The following is a 21,881-nucleotide window of genomic DNA, read 5'->3' on the forward strand; positions in this document are numbered from 1 at the left end:
AAAATATTTCTTCTTTTGACCCGCAAAGTTGCCTTAAAAAAAACCTTTAGGATGTGCCTGTGCTTTAATGTATAATTTTAGTGCCTCTGAAAACACAGGGTAACAAAAAAAAAAGTTGGTAAGAAAACTGATGTAGTGAATCATGGGCAAAGAACAGATGACCTAGTTTGATTAGATCTCCAAGAAGATAAGAAAAAGAATTAACGTGCTTCAAAATGATAGTTCTCTGCCTTCATCCTTTTAGGAAATGACTTGGCTTGATGGGCTGAAAATCTTTATCAGCTCGCTGGAAACCTAGGGTGGGAGTGGGCAAGGAAGAGGCCTGAGCTGAGTGGGGCCCAGCGCCCCACGGAGTAGGAAGGCCAAGGAGTGTGGCAGAGAGGCCTGCGGAGAGGCCGAGGGGGTGGAGGGTATGTGGTCCACCAGGGAGGTTACTCCAGGAGCTTCCAAGAAGGAAGGAAAAGGAGGAATTAACCAGAGACCCCACCTGCCTGAACACCTGCCAGGGGCCCATTACTCAGAATCACCTCATCAGCCGGCTTAGCCTTGGCAGCCGCCCCCACCTCCACCCCCGCCCCCACTGCCAGATTCCCTGAAGGCCTCATGAGTTCCTTCATTCACTCACATGCCAGCACCTTGCACAATTCCTTGCCCTCCCCTGCCCTCCTCCCACCAGTCCTCAGGGTTTTGGCTTTTCTCAGCTAACCAAACTCCCAACAAAAGCAAGCATCCAGGAATTCCCTCTGTGGCACGACCAGGATCAGCGGCACCTCTGCAGTGAGTGCAGGTTTGGGGCGGCCAAAAAGGAAAACAACAAAACAACAGCAGCAACAAGTCGTCACAGCGACTTAAGAGCAAATGTTTATTGAAATGATTCTTAATACTTATTCCCCCCAAATAATGATACGTTATAATATATGAACAAAATGAGATTGTATTTGCTTCAAGAACCATGATGAAACCCAGGTTTGGTGGGAGGATCCTAGCTTCTTCCTTCGTCCAGAGCTGTCCTCTCATTGAGGGGAACCCTGGTGGCCCGACCAGTCACACTCTGCAACCATGACGCCTAAACACTGCTTTCTAGGCTTCCTCTTCAGTTTCCTCCTGACTGGTGTGGCAGGTAAGTGCTTTGTTTCGTGTGTGTGTGTGTGTGCATGTGTGTGTGTTTGTTTTTTTTTTTTTTTTAATTGCTCACAGTTTTGTCATCTGCGTCTGCTCAAGGGGACTGTTAGACATGGCAGTGGCACTTTTCTGGGCTTTGTAAAAATTTCCACTTTCTCTTGTTATGGAATGATCAGAAAAGATACTGGCTCAGTTTCCCTCTGCAGCCTGAATAACTCCATGTGGATGCAGTGAGTCGCAAGGCATGCTAGTGGGTGCAAGAAACTCCACACAGGACACATATCATCCCCCTCCATCTCCGTGGCATTTATGTTGCCTTCAGGGGACAAGACAGTGTAGCAGTTACTTCCATTGCTCCTAAGCCAGATTGTCTGAAGCTGGATTTCAAGTCTGCCATTTGATTGTTCAGGAAAACTGGGGTAACTGGCTTAAACTCTTGTGCCTCAACCGCTTCATCTGCAGAATAGGGATTGAGGTCCCTGGGGGATTATATGGGTTAATATGTGCCAAGTGCTTAGAGCAGCGTCTAGCATGGAACAGACCATACTCAACACATGAGAACTTGCTGTGGGTCCTCATGGAGACCTCTTCAAGAGCAGAGAGTATCTTACCTGCCTGACATACCCTCTGAAAAAGGTCATTAGGACCCCAAGTTAACAGAAGGGATAAGTGGCTCAAGTAACTTTCCCAAGACTGTACAGTTGCCCAGCGACTGATTAGATAAAAACAATTCAAGCCCTCATTTCTCAGAAATGTGTGGATTTGAGTAGATTAAGTGTTTGGTCTTTGGGCATCCCAAGGGCTCGATCAGCAGATACAGCAGGAATTCAAGTGCTACAAAACAACCTTGGCTCTGCCTCTTACCAGACCTTGGGCAAAATATACAATTTCTTTCAGCCTCAGTTTTCCCATCTGTCGAATGTACTAATAAAAGGACATCCCTTTTTGGGTGGTTGTGAGAATGAGAGAAGATATAAAGCTTTGAGCACAGTGCCTTATATACATTTAATATTCAGATGCATTCAAGGATTAATGAATGCCAGCCAGGAGGAGGATAAGGAGGAGGGAAAGAAGGAGCAATATCTTCAGCCTCTCATTGCTCTGCTTCCCTCATTAGTTCCTCTCTCCAGAGGCTCTGCTCTTGCTCCTGAGGTTTGCTATAGCCCATGAGAGGCAGGCTCCGGAGTCAGATAGCCTGGGTACAAAACCAGCTTCCCTGTCTGCTGCTGCACCAGCTTTTTTACCTCTCCCAGGCTTGGCTTTTTGGTCATTAAGAGGAAGACCACCGGAGTTCCTGTCGTGGCTCAGTGGTTAACGAAGCCTCCTAGGAACCATGAGGTTGCAGGTTCGATCCCTGGCCTTGCTAAGTGGGTTAAGGATCCGGTGTTGCTGTGAGCCGTGGTGTGGGTCCCAGACGCAGCTTGGATCCCACGTTGCTGTGGCTCTGGCTTAGGCCGGCGGCTACAGCTCCGATTAGACCCCTGGCCTGGGAACGTGCATATGCCGCGGGAGAGGCCCAAGGATATGGCAAAAAGACCCAAAAAAAAAAAAAAAAAGAGGAAGACCACAATAGCATCTTTTTCATAGAAAGCTGGGCAGATTCACTGAGTTCATGCAGGTAAACTCCCCTCAGTGTCTGGTAGCGGGTGATTGCTGTTTTCTTTGGTGGAGGTAGCAGTGATGTTACAAAAATGAGAGAAGAAATCTGAAGGCCAATGAGATCAAGGGCACTGAATCTCTCTCATCTCTCATCTCTCTTTAGGACAGCAGATCAACTCTGGGCAGGGTCTTCAGGAAACTCTGCCTGTTATTTGCAGAACACCTCTGGGGTTTTTATGTGCCAAATACAATTGATCAGGTGATTTGGGTGAGCAAAACCGATTCTGGAAATAGACTCTTTCCTAGTACACATCATCACTTGATGTGCTGGAGGCCATCCAAAAAATTAAAGTAAAAAAGGAAAGCAAATAACAGTATTAACACTATTTGGTGCCTATTTGCTCAGGCACTTGCAACCAGGATGCAGGCAGATAAGAGCATCCATTCAGGAGTGAAACCATCTACATGCAATAAAGCCAGGTCATTTGAGAGAGATGGAGGACGATGAGTCAAGATCCAGATGGGCCCAGGGATGGAGAAAGAAGGAACAAGTCCTAGGCTGAGGTCCTGGAGGCAGAATTGCCTTGGTGGAGTGGTAATGCAGGGCCTCCTAGAGAGGTAGGCTCACGGCCTATGTGTGGGCCTTTCATCTCAGTCACCACATTCCATCACCACCAAGGAAGGGACTAAGGACCATTTCTTTTCACTGCTCTGACTCCCTCTCCAGGTTGGGAACAGGGGTGGGAATTTATCACTCAAACTTTTTAGAGTCTGGAACATAACTGTTCTGAAACTTTCTCATGCATCAAAACCATCATATCAAAGATTCACAGCATTGACTTCCGGGCTTCACTTGTACCACCTGCACTCATAGCAAGTCCTTCAGGGAATCCAGATGCAGGTGCCACATTGCCAACTATTGCTAATAACAGCGGGTGCTCCTATCAAGGTTCAGTGTTGTTCCTTTTCTTATTATTTTAGAAATTCGGCCAGCCCACAAGTCTCTGAAACCTCAACGAGTCCATTTTCAGTCCCGAAATTTCCACAACATTTTGCACTGGCAGCCTGGAGGGGCTTGTACCAGCAACAGCAGCATCTATTTTGTGCAGTATAAAATGTAAGTAATCTAAAAAGAAAAAAAAATGTAAGTGATCTGAGCTTCCTCCAGCTGGTGGACATGGCCACTGAGATCCTGTGTTCTAGAATGTGATGGAGTGTTTAGAGTCTGAGCTTTTTTTCAGTTTCCGAAGGGTTAAGAGGAAACAGAGACAGGGCCAGGAGTATCTCCCCCGAAGGTGACACAGATTGGATGATCATGTACAGTCTGTTGAGAGAGGTGCTTCTGCCCTCAGAGACCCAGGACCAAAACCTCATAGGCTTAGCCTTCAGCTTCACAACAGACTCACGATACATGTTTTGTCCAGTGAATGTTAGAAGCAAATTGTTCAGCACATAATAGGTACTCCATGAAACTGATGCGATTGTTAGTTGAAAAAGAAGTTATGGGACACATGGAAGTGAGTGTGTAAATGATAATTTTAAATTTAAAGGTCCTTTTTCTTTTTTTTTTTTTTTAAGATTGGGCTTACTATTTAGAAAATTCCTTTCAAAAAAGAATGCTTCCTGTGGGCATGAATGCAAATTGGAATCATGCTCCTTCAGGTTCCTCTCATGTGACCTTCAGGCTAATTCTGGTGGATTATTGGCAAAATCCAGATATAATCTACTCTGTTTCTGGATCGAGGCCTGGAACAGAAACCCCTGATTTGCAAATGACAGATTTTTCCCCATGTACACACTGGGGGCAGGGAGAGTTTTGGTGGGAGTTGAGGCTCTTTCCTTTTCTCACATAGTTTGAGATGCTGGCTGAACATGAGACAGGAGATATTATAGTTTAGCTTTTATGGTTTTTTCTTAGAAATTCAGAACATCAAATGCAGCTATGCACCAAAAGAGCAATTTTTATGCCATAAATTCATTCATGTCTCTCCAGCGTGGGGTAGGTCCAAGGTCAGATTTTTCCATTAAATAACCTCTCGCCAACTATCTCCAGAAGACACCTATCTCCAGAACAACTATCTCCAGAAGTTTCTCAGTCTCTAACTGCTGCTGCTTTTCTCAACATATTTTGTGCAGCAATGGTACATTTCACAAATCTTCACAATAAAGATTTCTCCACTCCAAATACAGATGTGTGCATCCCTGGAGGTGCTTCCCACATGCGGGGAATAGGGACTGCAATCTTTTTAATCTTACCCTTTAGGCAGAAGTGTAAATAGGCTCTATGTCCAAAGTGGGCCTATTTATAGTCCAACGTAAACAGCAGATTAGAAGTTCTTTTACCATGAAATAAATGAAGATTAAACTTTAGGGCACCATGGAAGAATTTCACAGTTGAAATTCTTTTTCTCAAATAGAGCTCATGAACCTGTGTAAAATGCAGAATACCTGGATCCGTTCCTATGGTGGTATTTTCAACAGCACAGTGCAGATTTATATATATATGTGCATGTGTGTGTGTGTGTGTGTGTGTGTGTGTGTGTATTATGTATGTATGTGTATATACATACACATATGTAATACATACATACATATGCATATATATATGGGCCACACTCACAGCATATGGAACTTCCCTGGCCAAGGATCAAATCCTGCGGGCGATACCTGATCCTCAGCCCACTGCACAGGACTGGGGATCAAACCCAAGCCTCCACAGAGACCCAAGCCACTGCAGTCGGATCCTTAACCCACTGCACCATAGCAGGAACTTCCAGATTCATATTTTTTAAATCTTTCACTTTGGGCCTATCCAGTTCTCATGGGTCTACTGTACCATTTGACTAGGACAATAATTGAGGTATTACATTAAAAAGAAACCATCATTGAGGAAATAAAACAGCCAAGTGCTAAAATAAATAAAGAAAAAGAAAAAGAAACCATCATTTCAGCTAAATTCAAAGACAGTGTCTCTTCAATAAGTAACAGTTGTGCTCAATATCTGTTGTTGGTTCTGCTTTTATGGTGTCTTCTGATACAGTGAAACTCCCGTCAGCTTAGAATTTACAGAGTACAGACACCTGTAATATTCCTCATTAAATGCCTGGAAAGTTATTTTTCAAGTCCTTCAACAAATATTTTGGGATCTTTTCTCCCCGGCCACTAATTCCTGTTCTGTTTCCACCATCACCTTGTTGCATTTTCTCTGATTTGTGACAGGTAAGGAAGGGGAGCATTACTCTTCCCTTTTGCTGTTATATCATCCTGTAGCCTTAGGTTGAATCAATATGTCTGACTCTTTGCTTCAATATTTTTTCTTCATGGGTTCTCCTCCCTCACTCCCAGCCTCTAATTACCAAACTCCTTATATAGCCCTCACTACAAGCCCTGCTCAGTTGTCAAAATAGAGATTGACCTTCTGTGTTGTGTAAGCATCACCTGAGATGAAAAGTGGTAGCGACTTCTCAGAATCAGCCACATTACTCAACAGCCAGCTGATGAGAAGTGATGAAAACCACAAAGAGTTGAAACCTCAGGAGCATGAAGGATGTGCAGAACTAGTACTCAAAAATGGAAGTTGGTCAGACACCAGAAGAAAAACTTCACTACGTACTGAAAAACCAAAACCCTTATGCTGGCACTCCAAAAGGTTATCAGGCTCGAGTTTATCTTTCAACAAGATAGCACCTTGGCTAAAAAAAAAACGATTTAAATATACTTAAGAGTAGCCATCACCTTCCACCATGGTGTTGATATTGGAGTACAAATTTCAACGAGCCTGAAAATTAATAGACTGAAAAAATCGAACCCTCCTTTAATGGAATAAAGGAACCCAGATTTTCATCTTTTCCCTTTTCTAGGTATGGAGAGAGACAATGGAAAAATAAAGAAAACTGCTGGGGTATTCAAGAGTTCTTTTGTGACCTTACCAATGAAACATCAGATATATGGGAACCTTATTATGGGAGAGTGAGGACGACCTTGGCTGGGATGCACTCAGGCTGGACCATGACACAGCGCTTCACTCCCTGGTGGGAAAGTGAGTTCCATGGAGTTTCTTTGCGTTTGCTCTTCCTGCCCTTGAATAGTCCTCACAGAGCATGGCTACCCAGCTACCAGCTCTGTGCATTGCTGAGAGCCACACGGCAATCTCATCTGATCTTATTCTCACTACAGATCTAGCAGTTGGCTTTCACTCTTCTCATTTGACAGCCCAGGGAATCAAGGCACAGAGCCTTGAGGAGTAGCCCAGTTATCACAGCTGCATCTGTGAATCAGGATTCAAATTTGGCTGCATCTGACCGCAGAACTGACACTCTATCCACTGCCAAGATGTTGCTGCCTAGAAAAAAGAAGTATTTTTAGATGGCAGGAAAGGAGTCACATTGCTGCCCCTCCTAAGCATGAAGGTTAAGTTCTTGAAAATACATTAGAAAATTTTTCTTTCTCTCTCTTTTTTTTTTTTCCTTTTTCGGGTTGCATCAGCAGCATATGGAAGTTCCCAGGCTACAGCTGCTGGCTTATATCACAGCCACAGCAATGCCAGATCCAAGCCACATCTGCGACCTATGCCACAGCTCACGGCAAAGCCAGATCCTTAACCCACTGAGCAAGGCCAGGGATCGAACCGGCATCCTCATGCATCTTAGCCGGGTTCGGTAACCACTGAGTCATGAAGGGAACTCCAGAAAAATTTTCTGTTGGGGAAATTAAGATGTTTAGTAACCTCTACAAAAGGGAGGATGAAAAGTGCTCTCTTTATCCATTCCTCAATGATGTAAATTCTTCTTTTAATTTAATCGCAATCTCAGGATAATATAACCTATAATGTAAATTATAAAAGAAACCATTACCAATAGATCTTACATAAAGTAATAGACAAAAGGTATGAGAAAAAAGGGAAGTGTTTAATGTATATGTACCAAAGTGTGCCTAACAAAACAAGACAGAAAATATGGGTATATACTGCAGTCCTCACAATGGTAACTAGTCATGAAGCTGTAGTTAATATTTATACCTTCTTCTCTCTCTGTTAACTCAGCATTTGCTTTCATTTCAGCCAGCACCTCAGCTTTTCAACTTTTCATTCTTGAGGAGTTTGAGTTTTCATATTTCTTGTATTAGCTTAACATAGTCTTACATTAATTTTTATCATTGATTGTAGGGGTTCTTTTTTACCTATATGTTAATTAATTAATTTTTTATTGAAGTAGAGTTGATTCACAATATCATGTTAGTTTCACACATATAGCACAGTGATTCAGTTATGCATATGTATAGTATGTATATGTATATATAGAGATATATCTTCTTTTTCAGAATTTTTCCCTGATAGGTTATTACAAAACATTGAGTTACCTCTGCTATACAGTAGGTCCTTGTTGGTTATCTATTTTATATACAGTAATGTGTATATGCTCATCCCGACTCTCAGTTTATCCCTTCCCCCACCCCCTTAAGAGGCACCCCAGAAGATACTAATTATATTAACCCCATTGTATATACAACAACTCTATTTCCCTTTGATAATCAGAACCAGCCACCCTAGACATCACAAGGACCTCATTTTCCCCTGCTGGGTAAATGTCATAAAGAGTTCCCAGCTGTCAGAAGGCACCCTCAACCTCCAATTCTTTGAAACCATTGTTATTATACCCAGAAGAACTAGGGATCAAGTGTACGGGAAACAAACTATTTGTGAGTCGTGCACTGTGTTTAGTAATGAGAACTGGCCCTCTCACTTCCACTTCCTGTATCCTAGACAGTGAATTCTGTCCATGGAAGAAATAGCACCATATATTGGTTACGAGATTACAGATATACCAATTCATATATCACCTCACAAGGTATTGTCTCTCAAACTAGTTTTCAATTATTCACTTTACCTTCCTATCAAGCCAGGAGACTTTGAGTGATGGGATATATGGTAAAGCAAAATATTCCTGTGGGTGTTAGACTTGTTCACTTCTTCCAGATTAACTTAGATTTTTCTGTCATAAGCAATATATTGTGGGCTGCTGTGCTCATGAACTAGGCATTCACTATATCCACAGTAGGGGATGGTCATGGGGATTGGCTGATAAAAGCATTGAAACAAGAAAGACAAATATGTCATCCGAAAAGCACCCATCCCAGTGTGGGAAGCACCCATCCCAAGAGGGAAGGGATCAAAAACATCTGCTACATCAAATGAACTCTACTTGGAGTTCACTACTGGTCCTCCAGTTACCGGGAAGTAGGGAAAGTAAAGTGAAGCAATTTGTCTCTCACTTGGGAGGAAATGTCTCAACAAACCCAGAGGAAAGTGAACTCCAACATTCTGTTTCCATGTATCTTCCTAAAGCATCTACAATGTCTAGTAAGTCCTTTAGGCACACCAAGTGCAACTAGTATCGTGTGCTCAAGTTAGTGGACCAACATCATATTCTGTGTTGAGAAAATCAGTGACTCTCTAGACTGTATGTGATAGAGAACCAGGATGACAATGAAAGACAAGTGAATCCGTTCTGATGCTTTCAAATTACTGGATAAAGGAAGGGCGGTGGGGGAACATCTCCAAATCACTGGCTGTATATCAGAGGCTGTGTTGATTGGCCCCAGAACAGAGACATTATATTGAATAGCAGTGACACCATGGTCATCCCTTGAGGACATTTATAATTATCCCTTTTATTACTCAAGACTCACCTTTTTGGGTGGAGGGTATGATTCAAGTAAATGAGTTAAATGGGGAAGTAATATGTATCATAACCTCTGCATCTTTCAAGGCATTTCTGGTGCATGATTTCCTGCAGTTTCCCCAAGAATACAGTAGTACTTCTGACTTTTCTCTTGTTCAAAGGAGAAATTCCTAGACATCCACTTGCCCTTTCATCCCATAACAACTTTCATGCCATAGAACAGGGAACCAAAAATGATCATGGCTTGTTGGTTGTTACATATATCTCATTGAGTTTGCTTTATTTATTTATTTATTTATTTTTTGTTATCGCTGTTGTTGTTGCTATTTCTTGGGCTGCTCCCGCGGCATATGGAGGTTCCCAGGCTAGGGGTTGAATCGGAACTGTAGCCACCGGCCTACGCCAGAGCAATAGCAACGCGGGATCCGAGCCGCGTCTGCAACCTACACCACAGCTCACGGCAACGCCGGATCGTTAACCCACTGAGCAAGGCCAGGGATTGAACCCGCATCCTCATGGTTCCTAGTCGGTTTCGTTAACCACTGCGCCACGACGGGAACTCCTGAGTTTGCTTTTATTACCTTACTCCTATAAGAATAACCCACAGTGGCATTCTGAGTCCCCAAGGATTATCATCAACTCAGAATCATGGTCCAATTTTGACCAGAAGGACCAGTTCATAATTATCCTATGGGAAAGGATAAAATAAATTGTCTTAAAAGTTATAGCATTATTACCTCACTTGCCTTCCAAATCTCACCCTAATGGTCTAACTGGTGCAATGTCCAATTAGATCCAAACTAATTGGATCATATCCAAAATGCTAGATTCAGTGGAGTTTAGAAGAAGGCATTTTTACTTTTCCAGCTCTTGGACTAGCAAGAAAGCAGAATGGGAATTGACCAAACCAATTCATGGTATCCAGCACATTGTTTCTTGGAATAATTTGAGATTCGAGTCTAATACATCCAACCAACAATTCTCTAGTTGGGGAAAAGGAGACTGCATGACTCAGCTGATACACACCAGTGAGGGATTTTACAAAGTAGTTTGATTACTACATTCAAGCCCAGAAAATGCTGTCAAGGTCAAATATATTCATCAAGCAAAGCTTCATCAAGTGCGACCTATTAGGCTACCTTGTACAAATGCAAATCAAAACTACAATGAGGTATCACCCCACACCAAATGGAATAGCCCTCCTCAAAAAGTCTACACATAATAAATGCTAGAGCAGGTGTGGAGAAAAGGGAACCTTCTGTTGGTAGGAATGTAAATTGGTGCAGCCACCATGGAAAACAGTATTGGGAGCCCTTAAAAAACTAGAAATGTAGTTACCAAGTGATCCAGCAATTCTACTCCTGGGCATATATCCAGAAAAGATGAAAACACTAATTTGAAAAAATAGATACATCCTAATGTTCATAGCAGCACTGTTTAATTTTTTTTGACTTTTGTCTTTTGTCTTTTTTATGGCCGTACCTGTGGCACATGGAGGTTCCCAGGCTAAGGGTCGAATCAGAGCTGTAGCCACCGGCCTATACCACAGCCACAGCAAGGTAGGATCTGGCCGAGTCTGCAACCTACACCACAGCTCATGGCAATGCCAGATCCCCAACCCACCGAGCAAGGCCAGGGATCAAACCCACATCCTCATGGTTGTTAGTTGGGTTCCTTAACCATGACGGGAACTCCCAGAGCCGCACTATTTAGATTAGACCAGCTGTTAAGATTAGCCAAAGACGTTGGGTGAGATGAGGTGAGGCTTTGGCTCAATTCTATTTAAATTGAGAGTGTTGTGTTAAGAAGGGCTTGTGGTTTTTTTTTCTGTATGACCATCCCCATTTAAAAACAAACAGAAAGCCTTATGTCATTACCTCTTAGAAGAATGAGAAAACCAGTGTACGAAACTGTTAAAACTGGATTTGTTGAAACAATGCTGAGGAGCCCCGCCCACTCAGCTCTTTCCTCATCCTCCAGCTTTGCCCTCTCCTGCCACAGATCCTGAGGTTTTTGAAAAACATGTTTCAAGGGTATTAGGACAGTCTGTTCCTAGAATCTATGATACAGGCCTAGTGAGCCAACTGGATGCGCTGACTCACCTGAGACCTGTTTCTGAGCATCAGGAAGTTATTTTAGGTTAACACAATCTGGTTTCTGGTGTAGCAAGATTTTAAAATAAAAATCTTAAATTAAAAGCAGCATTTGAGGTTGTGGCAGGTTGATGGTGCCACAGGATATCTTGTAGATGCAAAACCAAATACTTAAACCCAAGTTCAGAATCAGCACCACACTGTTGAGGTCATGTGATCTATGTCCATAGTGCAGTTCAGCGAAGTAGCTACAGACTTTTTAATAAAGGAGACTGGATCAACTGTGAAAACAAGAAATCTTGGCCCCCTACATTACCCATTAACAAAATAAAGTCTGGCTCGATGAAAACAGTGAAACTTGGCAGCTACAGACTGTGGGCCAAACTTGACCTGCTCCTGTTTCTGTAAATAATTTTTTTAAATTTTGGTTGGCATATAGTTGATTTATAATATTGTACAAATTTCAGGTGTACAGTAAAGTGATTCCATTTTTTTTTCCCACTCTCTTTCATTATAAGCTGATACAAGATATTGAGTAGATTTCCCTGTGCTATCCAGTAGGTCTTTGTTGGTTATCCATTTTACATACAGTAGTGTGTTTATTTTAATTCCAGTCTCCTAATTTATCCCTGTAAATAAAGTTCTATTGGAACATAATCACACCCGTTTGTTTACATTTTGTCTGTGATTGCTTTCACTTTACAGGGGTAAAGTCAAGCAGTTACAGTAGAGACACATATGGCCTATAAAGCCTAAAGAATTTATTATCTGGCCCTTTACAGAAGATGCTTACTGACTACTGTCCTATAAAACAACAAATTTTTAAGATTTAGGGAGAGATAGACCTCCAAAAGTGCTAACCATGTAGGAAGTGACTGATAAATTGGACTACCTTAAAATTATGAACTTCTGTTTATCAAAATATACCACTAAAATGGTGAAAATGGAAGCCACAGAGAGAAGATACTCATAATGCATGTTTTAGACAAAGAAATATGTCCAGAATGTACAAAGAAATCTTACAAATCAGTAATAAAAAGACAACAAATTAAAAAACGGGCAGAAGACTTGAACAGGCTCTTCACGAAAAAGAATATTCAAATGGCCACTAAACATATAAAATTCTGTTAGTCATCAGGGAAATGAAATTTAAAAACACAATAAATTGGTGCTACATACTTACCAGGATGACTAAAAATAAAGTTCTTTTTTGAGGCGGGGGAGGCCTGCACCCGTGGCATGTGGACGTTCCCAGGCTAGGAGTTGAGTAGGAGCTACAGCTGCCAGCTTACGTCACAGCCATGGCAACATGGGATCTGAGCTGCATCTGCGATCCACGGCTCACAGCCACGCCAGATCCTTAACCCACTGAGCAAGGCTAGGGATCAAACCTGCAACCTCATGGTTCCTAGTCGGATTCATTTCCACTGCGCCATAACGGGAACTCCCAGAAAATAAAGTTGTTAAAAATAATAATGCCAAGTGTTAGAGAGGATATGAAAAAGGGGAATTTTCATATACTGCTAAAGGGAATATAAATTGGTGCATCTACTGTGGAAAAATGGCCATTTTTATAAAAGCTGAACATATGTAAACACTATGACCCAGAAATTCCACTCTTAGATATATTCCCAACAAAATGCATGTTTCCCAAATGGCATGTAGAAGAATGTTCATGCAACTTTATTCAAACTGTCCATAAGCTAGAAACAATTTAAAAGTCTGTGAATAACACAGTGGATAAACTGTAGCATTCATACAGTTAAATACCACACAGCATTCAAAAGAATAAACTTGATACATGCACCATGGATGGATGTGTACGTGTTAGATTGCCAGGGCTACCACAACAAAGTACCACAGACTGGGCAGCTTAAATAACAGAAATTGGAGTTCCCATTGTGGCTCAGTGGGTTGAGGCCCCAACATAGTCTCCAGGAGGATATGGGTTTGATCACTGGCCTTGATCAATGGGTTAAGGATCCAGCATTGCCGCAAGCAGCAGTGTAGGTCACATATGTGGCTCGAGGGGCACAGTTCAACCCATATATATATATATATATATATGAAAGAGTGAAACAATCCAGACACACACAAAAATGTATATTGTATGATTCAAAAAACAAATGTACATGGTGATGAAAGGACAATTGTGATTATCCTCTGGGGTTGTGTAATTAGAGGAAACTTGAAGAGGTTTCTGGGCTGCTAGAAATGTCCTTTTTCTTGTTCCAGGCGGTAACTATTTAGGAGTGTTTCTTTGTAAAGATTTGTTGAGCCATGTTCTCTTGATTTATTTATCTGTATCATATGCAGATAAAAACTTTATTTACATTTAAAAATTCACACCAAAGAGGAGAAATTATCGACTTTCAACATGTGTTCACAATAAAAACCCAAGGAAACAGATCAACACAAGCAAGTTTGGGAGAAACAGGCGCCAGTTAAACCAGCAATTCAAGAATTTGTAATATGGGAAGCTCATAATAAATAAGATTAAAGAAAAAACAGGGAGAATAAAAATATAATCAAAGGACAAAATATTACAACACTAAATAGATTGAAAAAGATCCAAATGAGCTCATAGAAATGAAAATATAATCATTGAAAGAAAATTTTGATGGGAGGGTGTCAGAGATCAGTTTAGACATGACAAAGTAGTAAACTGGTTGACTGGAAAACAGCTCTGAAGAAACCATTCAGAATAATCTGCTGAGAAAAAAATATGGAAAATATAAAATAAATTAAGATATATGGAGAATCAAATAAGAATTGTGAAAGATATAAATCTACAAACTGAAATATGTACAATGAATGCCAAACAAGAAAACCCATTAAATAATTAATCTAGAATTACTACGGTTCATCTGGGGAAAATTAAAGTGACTGTTAAACTTATTTAGTTTTCTTTCCTAGTTAACAATCATGTAGTTATTGATACCAAAGTGCAAGAACCAAATATTCTCTTTCAATCCTTCTCCTACTATTCCAAAGTATATAACATAATCCCATTGAAATAATTTCGTAGCAAAAAGTCTTCAAATGATTTTAAAGCTGCTTTGAAATTTTACATCTTTAAGGACCTACAAAAAAATTGTCTTATACTAAAAGCTTTACACAAACAACTTTTTTTACTTTATTTTCCAAAATGATCACCGCCGGCTGTGGAAATGATTGATAAATGTCCTCTTAAGGCTAATTCGGAGTGTATCGGTCTTTGTAAATAAAAAATCATTCTTCAAAGACACTTCTCAGATAATTTATATTTTAGGTGTTTGCAGTAGCTCTCCATAATGATTTTTTCCAGATATCTGAATTTAACACTGATTCAGTATTATGCATAATGTGCCCATATGAAATAGTACATTTAAAAAATCATTTATCAAAATTTCCTATTCTTTTTTCCAGCAAAAATCGATCCTCCTATCATGAATATAACCCAAGTGAATGGCTCTTTGGTGGTGATTCTCCATGCTCCCAAATTACCATATAGAGACGGAAAAGGAAAAGCTGTATCAATGGAAAATTACTATGAGCTAGTATACCGTCTCTTTATAATTAACAATTCACTAGAAAAGGTAAGTTCAGATGAATAGATAAGATAGATAAGGTTAGGATTTTTTTTCTTTTGTTTAAGCAACGTTTGGGGCATAAGATATGTCCTCTCTTTTGCTACTCTATCCCTTCTTATTTTTCCTTATCTCTGTTTTTCGCTTCTTCTCACTTTCACCCTCATTGATAAACATCGCCATCAGGATTTGTATGTATGTGTCTGTGTTGTCTGTGCCTTCTCAGTCATTCAGTCGGTCTCCATTGGTTCTTCCCTACATATCTAAAGATTTGTATTAGCAGTATTTAATTCCATTTAGTCGCCACAAATATTGTTTTTGTGGGACTTTCCACGCCTTATTTTAAAGTGGCTTTTGAAACAGAGCATTATATATTTGTGCCAATTTTGCTATAATATTATAATCCCCTGATGGTGCCTTTATTTTAGTTTAATGGTTACTTGAATGTTCCTTTTTTGGTGTCCATCCAAGACAGGGTCCGTTGGGCTGTAAAAAACACAAACTCATTCAAACTGGTTCAAATAGAAAGTTGGAGGGGAGAGGAGGATTTTCATTATGCGGTAACAATCGATCTTATGGCCAGCCAGAAGCGAGAAATAAAGTGCCGATGGCCAAGAAGGAGAAATGGAGAAACGAGTGGTAAAGAATCTCACTCTGTCTCTGTGGTCACAGGCTCCGTGTCTATCATTATCTCCGAATGTATTCCCTTCTCCAATCACAACACAGTTCAAATTCTTAAATAAGAGACTGACCACTAGGTCAACCAATCGGCATCGCTGGGGAGAAGGCCCATTGTTCCTCCATAACCATGTGACCTGTCCTTTCTCAGTCTGTGAGCTAGGACTTTGGAGAAAGAGCATGTGTCTGGGAAGAAACCCTACAGCCCATCTACTAGTGTGGTCATGAACAATTTATTAATTTTGTTGAAAACAGGGTAAATCAATGACTTACTAAAAACCATTTATCATCTCATTTCCTCCCCTGTGTATAGGAACAAAAGGTATATGAGGGAGCCCGCAGAGTTGTTGAAATTGAAGCTCTAACCCCTCACAGGAGTTACTGTGTGGTGGCTGAAATCTATCAGCCCATGTTAGACAGAAGAAGTCAGAGAAGTGAAGAGAGATGTGTGGAAATTCCTTGAAGTGCTCTGCAGAGTGGTCATCAAACACTCTCTTGAGAGTGGGAGGGCTCCTTTCGAAGGATCTCATGGAAAGTCATTTTTATGTTTTCTTAACAAAATGTTCACTGTTCTACTTTAGGACATCTTTAATCAATCTTTCTTCATTATATTTTATTTGTAAACTCAATTTAAGCACCACTCCCCAAATTAGAATTTAAAGAAGAGGCAGACAACGAAGGGCTCTATGAAATACAAAACTTTATTTCTGACTGTAAGATCCCAAACAATCTCCATTCTTCTAAGTCAGATAAACGAAAATTTAAGAACCAAGGATCAATAGGCATTTTTAAAATGTTGAATCAGCAGTACCGAACCCAACCAGTATCCATGAGGATGTGGGTTTGATCCCTGGCCTTGCTCAGTGGGTTAAGGATCTGCCATTGCCATGAAAGGTGGTGCAGGCTGCAGATGTAGCTCGGATCTGGCATTGCTCTGGCTGTGGTATAGGCCAGCGACTGCAGCTCCAATTTGACCCCTAGCCTGGGAACTTCCATATGCCATGGGTGTGGCCCTAAAAGAAAATCTTGAATAATTTTTTTAAAAAATAGCATTACAGACAGCAATGTATTGTATTTTCATTCTCTACTGGCAGTTAACTTGACATATATATAGTTCAGCTTTAACATACGTAGAAGTTTTATGTGAAGGAGTATTTTCCCATTTCCCACTTCCCATTTTCCATTCATATTTTCTATTTTATATGAACATAATTTTCATACATTCATTTCTATTATATAATATTTCTACTTAATGAACAAATATTTTATTTAAAATTTTATTCTATGTAAATAAGAATAGAACTGGAAAAAAAACTCTCATGATCTTTAGCTTAGTATCTAGATTAAATGTATCAATAACAACATCTAAATACCAAAGGATGCCTCCTCAATTCAACTTAACACGTACTCACATTGAAATTTTCTTTTCTGTTTTCATTTTGTTTCTTAATATCTCCTGAGAAGAATTTATCCTTATTCACAAAATCAGGTATAACATTTTTCAGCAACAAAGTGAAAAACAATTCTAGTTTATACCACACTCATTACTCAGCCGTTCCAGTGACACATCTCTTGTCAGTGGCATCTTCATAATCTCTGTGTACAAGGATCTTTTGAATGACAGTTTGGGGATATGGGGTATGGTTGGGGACCAAGTAGAGAAGCTGGCTTGCAGTTGAAAGCACAGCATGGTGGTATGCTTAGTGTCGAAGGACTGGTGCTGAGATTGTAGGACCAGATAAGGTCCATCATCAACCTCCTAGCAGCTCCACAGCCCCACAGAGTAAATGTCTACAACCTCAGGCTCAGTATAGCAACAGAAAGCTGCCTTTCTCACTTGGGGCTCAGTCTTGAACATGTGTTAGAGGTTGTCTTTCTTGTGAAGATATATATATATTAGAATATTTGAATAATTCCTCATGAATAGTTCTCCCAAATGTGACAAACATAAAGTAAGTGTTTAAGAGTTTCTGGTTATATACAATCATGCACAGTAACAAACTGATGAAAAATTATGCAAAAATAGAGTTCCTGTTGCAGCACAGCGGAAACAAACCAGACTAGTATCCAGGAGGACACGGGTTCGATCCCTGGCCTTGCTCAGTGGGTTAAGGATCGGCATTGCCATGAGCTGTGGTGTAGGTCACAGAGGCAGCTCTGATTCAACCCCTAGCCTGGGAACTTCTATACGCCATGGGTGTGCCCATAAAAAGAAAAAAGAAAAAAATTTATTCAGAAATGCACAGATGGAGAGAGGAAAAACTAGAGAATTGGTTTCACTGCTTTCCCATATGGTCAGAAAAAAATGAATTTGAACATACATCTTGAGACTAAAAATTACTTTAATCTATGTTTTTGAATTTTTTTTTCTTACCATCTTTTTTGCCTTTTGTCCTTTTGAGGGGGAATTAAGAGCAATGGGATGAGGGCGAGTAAGGATTGTGCATGGTCAACAATTTAAAAATTTTTTAAAATAGTGTGGTTGCCTCATAAAAGTCATTAGGCAGCATCATGTTTTGTTTTATGTTTGTCTCACTTTATTTTTGCTTTCATGCTTAGGCAAGTCACTTAGGCATGCTCATACAATAATAAAATACTTTGTAAAATATGAAATTGTCACACTCATTATGTTAAGAATATATTGTCATACTATTTCAATAAATCTTTTAATTTTTTTGCATTGCTTTTTGAAATATCTGTTATTTGGGGTTTTTAAAAGATGGGCTTAGGAAGGCTGTCAGATAAAATTCTGGGATAGGCTTCTTAGGCCCACAGCCAGAAAGGAGCAATCAGTGTTTAGCAGGACTTCAGGAGTTCATTGATCTCACTCTGTGATTAAATGGCAATTCCACTCTTACAGGTTCTCAGGCTGAAAGCTTTGGGACGATCTTTGTTTCCTCCCTTTCAGTCACACCCTATATTCAATCTGTCGATAAAGTCTGTTGGATCTAAGCTCCAAAATATGACATTTCTCACATTTAGCTTGTTCTGGGATGACATCATTTCTTATCTGGTTAATTGCTGGGCTGGGCTCCCTTTCTGCACTTGTCTCCCTCTGGTCTAACCTTAGCAGGGTAGCCAGGTGATCCTTTCATCATAGAGCATGTCACTCTTCTGTTCCTAACCTTCCCATGGCTCCCCATCACCTCAGGGTAAAAACCAAAGCTCTTACCATGGTCTCCAAGGTCCTGGATGATCTGATTCCTTTCCTCATAATCTCTTAGACCTCGTTCCCTAATTCTGGCCATGCTCATTTTGCTCCAGCACCCTGACCCTAATGCCCTCAAACACAAATGCTCTGGCCTCGGGGCCTTGCACCAGCTGCTTCCTAGAAAGTTGTGCCCCAGAAATCCATAGCCTAGTGGCCTCAACTCTACCAGGATTCGCTGGAAGTTTTTGTTGTTGTTGTTCTTGTTGTTGTTGTTGTTTTGACTGCTAACTTTTTTTTATTTATTTTTGTTTTGAAAATCAATTTTATTTATTTTTTAACTCAGTGAATATTATTACATTTGCAGTTGTACAATGATCATCACAACACAATTTTATAGCATTTCCACCCCAAACACCAGCCCATTCCCCCCACACCTCAACCTGTCTCCTTTGGAAACCATAAGTTTTTTAAAGTCTGTGAGTCAGTGTATACAACAACCAAGTCATGGAAGCAACCTAAATGTCTGTTGACAGAGAAGTGGATAAAGAAGATGTGGTACATATACACAATGGAATATTACTCAGACATAAAATGCAATGAAATAATGGCATTTGCAGCCCAATGGATGGCGCTAGAAATTACCATGCTAAGGAAAGTTAGTTAGACAATGAGATACCAAAGTCATATGCTATCACTTACATGTGAAATCTAAAAAAAAAAAAAAGGAAGTTTGCTTTGTCAGTGAGGCTTCCCTTACCATGCAATTTAAATTTCAAACTACCAGCTTCAATACTGTCTATCCCTGATTTTTCTCCATGGCATTTAAACCTTCTGACACACTACAGTTTACTTGTTAATCTTGTTTATTGTTTGTCTCCACCCCCCACATTAGAATGTAAAGACAGGCCTGTCATTTTGTTTTGCTTTATTTTGTTTCCATAGCTGGATCTTCATTGTCTAGAACAGAACCGGTGCATAGCAGAAGCTCAGTTAATATTTTTTGGATAAATTAATGAAGCAAGGGTGGAACCACTGAGAGCACAGGAGGGGTGGTTGAAGAGGACAGGAGGGGAAGATTTTCTAATAATTTTGTACAACCTGCTGCCTATCTTCCTTCACACATTAGTGTGGAGAGTGAGCCATTCTTTACAGAGGTGCCATGATGGAGATAAGCAGAGACTAGGTCTTGGGCAACTGAGCAGATAGCTATTCTTGAGTAGCTGTATTTTTCCTCCAAATGAATGTCATCTCCTAGGGACTATTTGTTCTCCTTGGATAGTGGTCAAGTCCAGAAGCCCTGTCTCAGATTCTCTTTAAGAGGAGAAGGAAAGAGTAAAATTGGAACTGTGAAAAGGACATATCCACTTTGATAAGAAGGAATTTTGGAGAGTGTTCTCAAGATAGAGTTGAGGTGTGTGAAAGAAACCATGAGAAACTAGGATACCCTACAACCAGATAAGCCTAGTTCACCTTGGGTTGTGTCAGTTGTCTGATGGAGTGGGCTACAGGAAAGAGCTAGCTTCTGTTGTGCATTAAACATTTACAGGTTGAGGGACTGCCCCTATGATAGTGATGGGAATGAAGGAAAGAGTCCAGTGGACACAAAGGTATAAAATTCCTTCAGTACAAAAGATAAGGAAATTTAGGGAGATGGCTAAAAATGAAGGAGAACCCACAGCTCCCAGACTGGATATGCCTACATCCCTAACTCTCCAGAGCCTTACATTTTTTTCAAAAGAACATAGGATTGTGGCTGCCCAGCTGCTCAGAACAAGGCTTCTGCAGATGAGATGTCCTCTTGGCCAGTTGCACAAGGCTTTGGTAGCTCCTGGCTCCCCTCTCATCCATCTTTTGAGAAATCTGGCTAAAGCCCTGCCTACTTACATGGGGCAGGCAAACAGAGATAATATCAGCCCAATCCTGAGAACTAGCCATTATCATGGATCTAGTGTCATTGCTTCAGGCACATCCCTCAGCAAGTCCAGGCTTCAGCTTGTGTGAGGACTACACTTGCACATCCATTATTTCTTTAACCCCCACCTTTGCCCACGAGGTAGTCATGATTATTATGAAATAGGTAGTCACCTCCTCTGAGAGGTTGTGATCTGCCAAGGTCAGAAGCCACATCTGTCTAACTCTACAACTTAAGCACTTTTTATCAGACCCTCTAGAACTGCCTCTGGACTTTTGTACATATGGATTTCCCTTTAGTCCTTAGTTAAAACTCCTTTAAATGTTACTTTTGCCCTGTTGACCTTCAGAGCTTTCTCTTATTTTCCTTTAATGTCAGTCAGTATATCGAAGGACAAGTGTTGACCTTTAGGACAGGAGAGCATGAGGGCCAGGAGATCTGAGAGGTCACCTGGGTAGCTATTGGCATCTGCTTTCAGGGACCATTAGGAGCATCGCCCCACAAGAGCTCTTTGTCCTTTGTGGTTGGAGGTAGATACATAGTCACTGACAGAGCTTCTAAGTCCATACGTTTATTAGCAAACATTCACTAGTTGGTAAGTTCTGTCTCCAAGTTGCTTTGAAGGCAAGCCTCAGTCATTTCTACACTATTGTAATTTTCAAGAAACTATTCGGAAATTTATTTTGTCATTGAAGCTGAACTGAAAACATTGGTTTTCAAAGCAAAGCCACAACCACAACCAGAGCAACAACAGCAGACAACCTGATGAGTGGAAACCTGATTTAGCATGAACTCTAGACAAGCCTTTAAAAATTCTATTTTGAAATTCTTACATCAAACTCTATGGTTCCCTTTACTTAAATGCCATTTACCAGAGATATAAGTGAACTTGGAAAATAGAAGTTTTTTCATTGTTTCAGTAGATTTCCTTCTGTTTATTTTCTCCTGCTGGTTAGAACTATGTTTCCTGGAAAGGAAAGCAGGCCTTTGAACCTCGACAATAACTAAACTCAGTACCCAGCCAAATGTTTGACATTGCCTAGACCGACCTACCAAAGTTGATTTCTACAGAATAGG

At 40.5% G+C, this 21,881-nt stretch overlaps 1 protein-coding gene across 1 annotated transcript; it reads left to right on the forward strand.

Annotated features, from left to right (window-relative positions):
- The first annotated feature begins 684 nt into the window (after nt 1-684).
- Nucleotides 685-16,564, forward strand: IL22RA2 (interleukin 22 receptor subunit alpha 2). The gene is made up of 5 exons (XM_047769324.1): nt 685-1,120; nt 3,703-3,838; nt 6,582-6,760; nt 14,903-15,072; nt 16,055-16,564. The coding sequence occupies exons 1-5, from the start codon at nt 1,060-1,062 to the stop codon at nt 16,202-16,204; spliced, it is 696 nt and encodes a 231-aa protein (XP_047625280.1). The 5' UTR covers nt 685-1,059; the 3' UTR covers nt 16,205-16,564.
- Nucleotides 16,565-21,881: the final 5,317 nt, after the last annotated feature.

The sequence above is a fragment of the Phacochoerus africanus genome, chromosome 2 (genome assembly GCF_016906955.1).
Source record: "Phacochoerus africanus isolate WHEZ1 chromosome 2, ROS_Pafr_v1, whole genome shotgun sequence".
Taxonomy (NCBI): Eukaryota; Metazoa; Chordata; class Mammalia; order Artiodactyla; family Suidae; genus Phacochoerus; species Phacochoerus africanus.

Coding starts and splice junctions, on each gene's coding strand:
- IL22RA2 (XM_047769324.1), top strand. CDS start 1,060: ATGACGCCTAAACACTGCTTTCTAGGCTTCCTCTTCAGTTTCCTCCTG. Junction 3,839..6,581: donor TATTTTGTGCAGTATAAAAT/GTAAGTAATCTA, acceptor TCCCTTTTCTAG/GTATGGAGAGAGACAATGGA. Junction 15,073..16,054: donor TTAACAATTCACTAGAAAAG/GTAAGTTCAGAT, acceptor CCCTGTGTATAG/GAACAAAAGGTATATGAGGG.